We start from the raw sequence: 2,051 nt of genomic DNA on the forward strand, positions 1-2,051 counted from the left end.
TAAATTTCAGTCCGCAAAAGTCCGAGGGTCTAGATCGGTCAATACGATGAAGAGGAAATCAATTTCTTGAATAGAAAACATAGTCAGAACCACCCCTTCATCATCTTCAATAAGACTGTTTGACGGAACAAGCTACTGCCTGCGCCCAATGCCTCAACTTTGTCTTAACTTGTTGAGGATCATCACCTGCACAACATTTATATCATCAGCAAATATATCCAGTGACTAGGATGTACGTAGACCTTACAATTAATTATATTAATACCTGGGCTATAAATCTTCCATGCATCAACATGATCACTTCTAGGGCTTCCAAACGATGATGACCTTCCTCCGAGGGAATTCAACGAACCAGGAGATGACATTGATCCTTTATTGCTACCCGGTGAAGAGATTGGGCTCGTTAAATACTGACGATTTACCGCGAAATAAAGATCAAGTGCGGGTAATGTGTTACATAATCTTTGTCCTTCTTCTTCGTTGAATCCAAATCCTAATTCTATGCAACCTTTTAGTTCATTCAAATCCTCATCAGTCACATAAGCTTCAAGGTCTTGAGTATTCCCAATAATATTCTTTTTCCTCTCTTGAAGGAGAAATTGACGACGTCTTTTTTCCCATGCAATGTCACGTGGAATCTCACACATGGAAAGTTGTTTCGATAACCTCTTATTAGGGTTCCTCCAAAAAGGTGGTGCATCCTCTAAACGTTGTAATTCGTCGCATTGATCTGATAATTCACTAGATGACGATGAAGACATATGTTTCTCTTGATCTGCATGAGAATCTGTAATATCCCCCATCTCAAATATTAAGATCAAAATTTGTTTTTATCATGTACGTACTTCGGGAATTTAATTTCTTGTAACAACAACAATAATAAAAACAACAATACAAATTAGATTATACAATTAAGATAATCAGTCTTCTGGTGAAGGTTAATGGACGTTAGAATAGGCTGCCATGGCAGTTTAGAAAATTCACCGCCGTGGCTAGCCGTTAAAAGTGTGTTGGAAGAAGAAGAAAGAGAAGGGATGATTTTTTTTATTTTTTTTAAAGGTTAGTGAAAAATTTATGGCTTTATTGTATTGTATAGGAGGGAAAGAATGTAGGTTTAGGAAGAGTTTAATGGGGGATTACTAAAGGACAACCATAATTTACGGTTCTTCCATTCATTCGTAACAGTTAATAACGATATTAAAGAAAAAATTGCAGTTATAAGAAATGACTCGTTAGTTGTTATGTCTAAGAAAAAAAGATTCTTGTCATGATTGGTATTTATAGTATTAACTTTTTATGAATATTTTTTGGATAAATTAAAGTTCAGTAGACCACTTGTACTATTATCACATCTTTCTTTTCTTCTACTTCTTCGTTCAAACTTTCGAGTGTCCCGGGAGATTCAATAGAATAGTTGATTTAAAATCAATATTTTTTTAAAAAAAGATCTTAAGTTTATTTAATATATATATATATTTTCATAGCTTTAAAAATATACAGTAGTTAATTATATTGTTGATATTAAAATAACCCATTATCTAGTAAAATAAGTACACATTATTAGCCTTTGTTTACTCTCCCATTTTATTATACCCCTCACTTAAAGCAATACAATAGCGATTACATCTCAATTTTAAGTAAATTGCAATGGGATTTCAAATATGCCCTTATGCAATCTTTTTTTTATTGAAAATGCTTATTGAATATTATGCCTCGAAGAGGATTCAACTCTCTACTCTCTTTAGTACGAAATTATGAGCTTCACATTTCCTACTATTCACCATGAAAGTATCTTGAAAATATTATCTATTCAATATATAATGTACGAGATATATGGCAAAGGTTAATCAAATCCTTAATTGATCAACTCGAATAGAATCGGCAATATTAGTTCCCATGGTCCATATTGTTACATTTAAACCCATCTCAATCCCTTTTTTACTCAAGAAAATGAGGGAACAAAGAATCTACTAATTGAAATATTTTTAAGCTTTGAAAATGTCACGCCCGAGTCTACACCCTAGATGTGGCTGACACTCAAGAATCATTAT

The 2,051-nt window shown here is 33.2% G+C and overlaps 1 protein-coding gene across 1 annotated transcript; it reads right to left on the bottom strand.

Moving 5' to 3' along the window:
* On the bottom strand, positions 1-783 carry LOC129886342 (uncharacterized). The gene is made up of 2 exons (XM_055960991.1): positions 266-783; positions 1-186 (listed from the first exon to the last, which is right to left on the bottom strand). Exons 1-2 carry the CDS (start codon positions 759-761, stop codon positions 107-109), a joined length of 576 nt encoding a protein of 191 aa, XP_055816966.1. The 5' UTR covers positions 762-783; the 3' UTR covers positions 1-106.
* Positions 784-2,051: the final 1,268 nt, after the last annotated feature.

This window comes from Solanum dulcamara, chromosome 4 (genome assembly GCF_947179165.1).
Source record: "Solanum dulcamara chromosome 4, daSolDulc1.2, whole genome shotgun sequence".
NCBI lineage: Eukaryota > Viridiplantae > Streptophyta > Magnoliopsida > Solanales > Solanaceae > Solanum > Solanum dulcamara.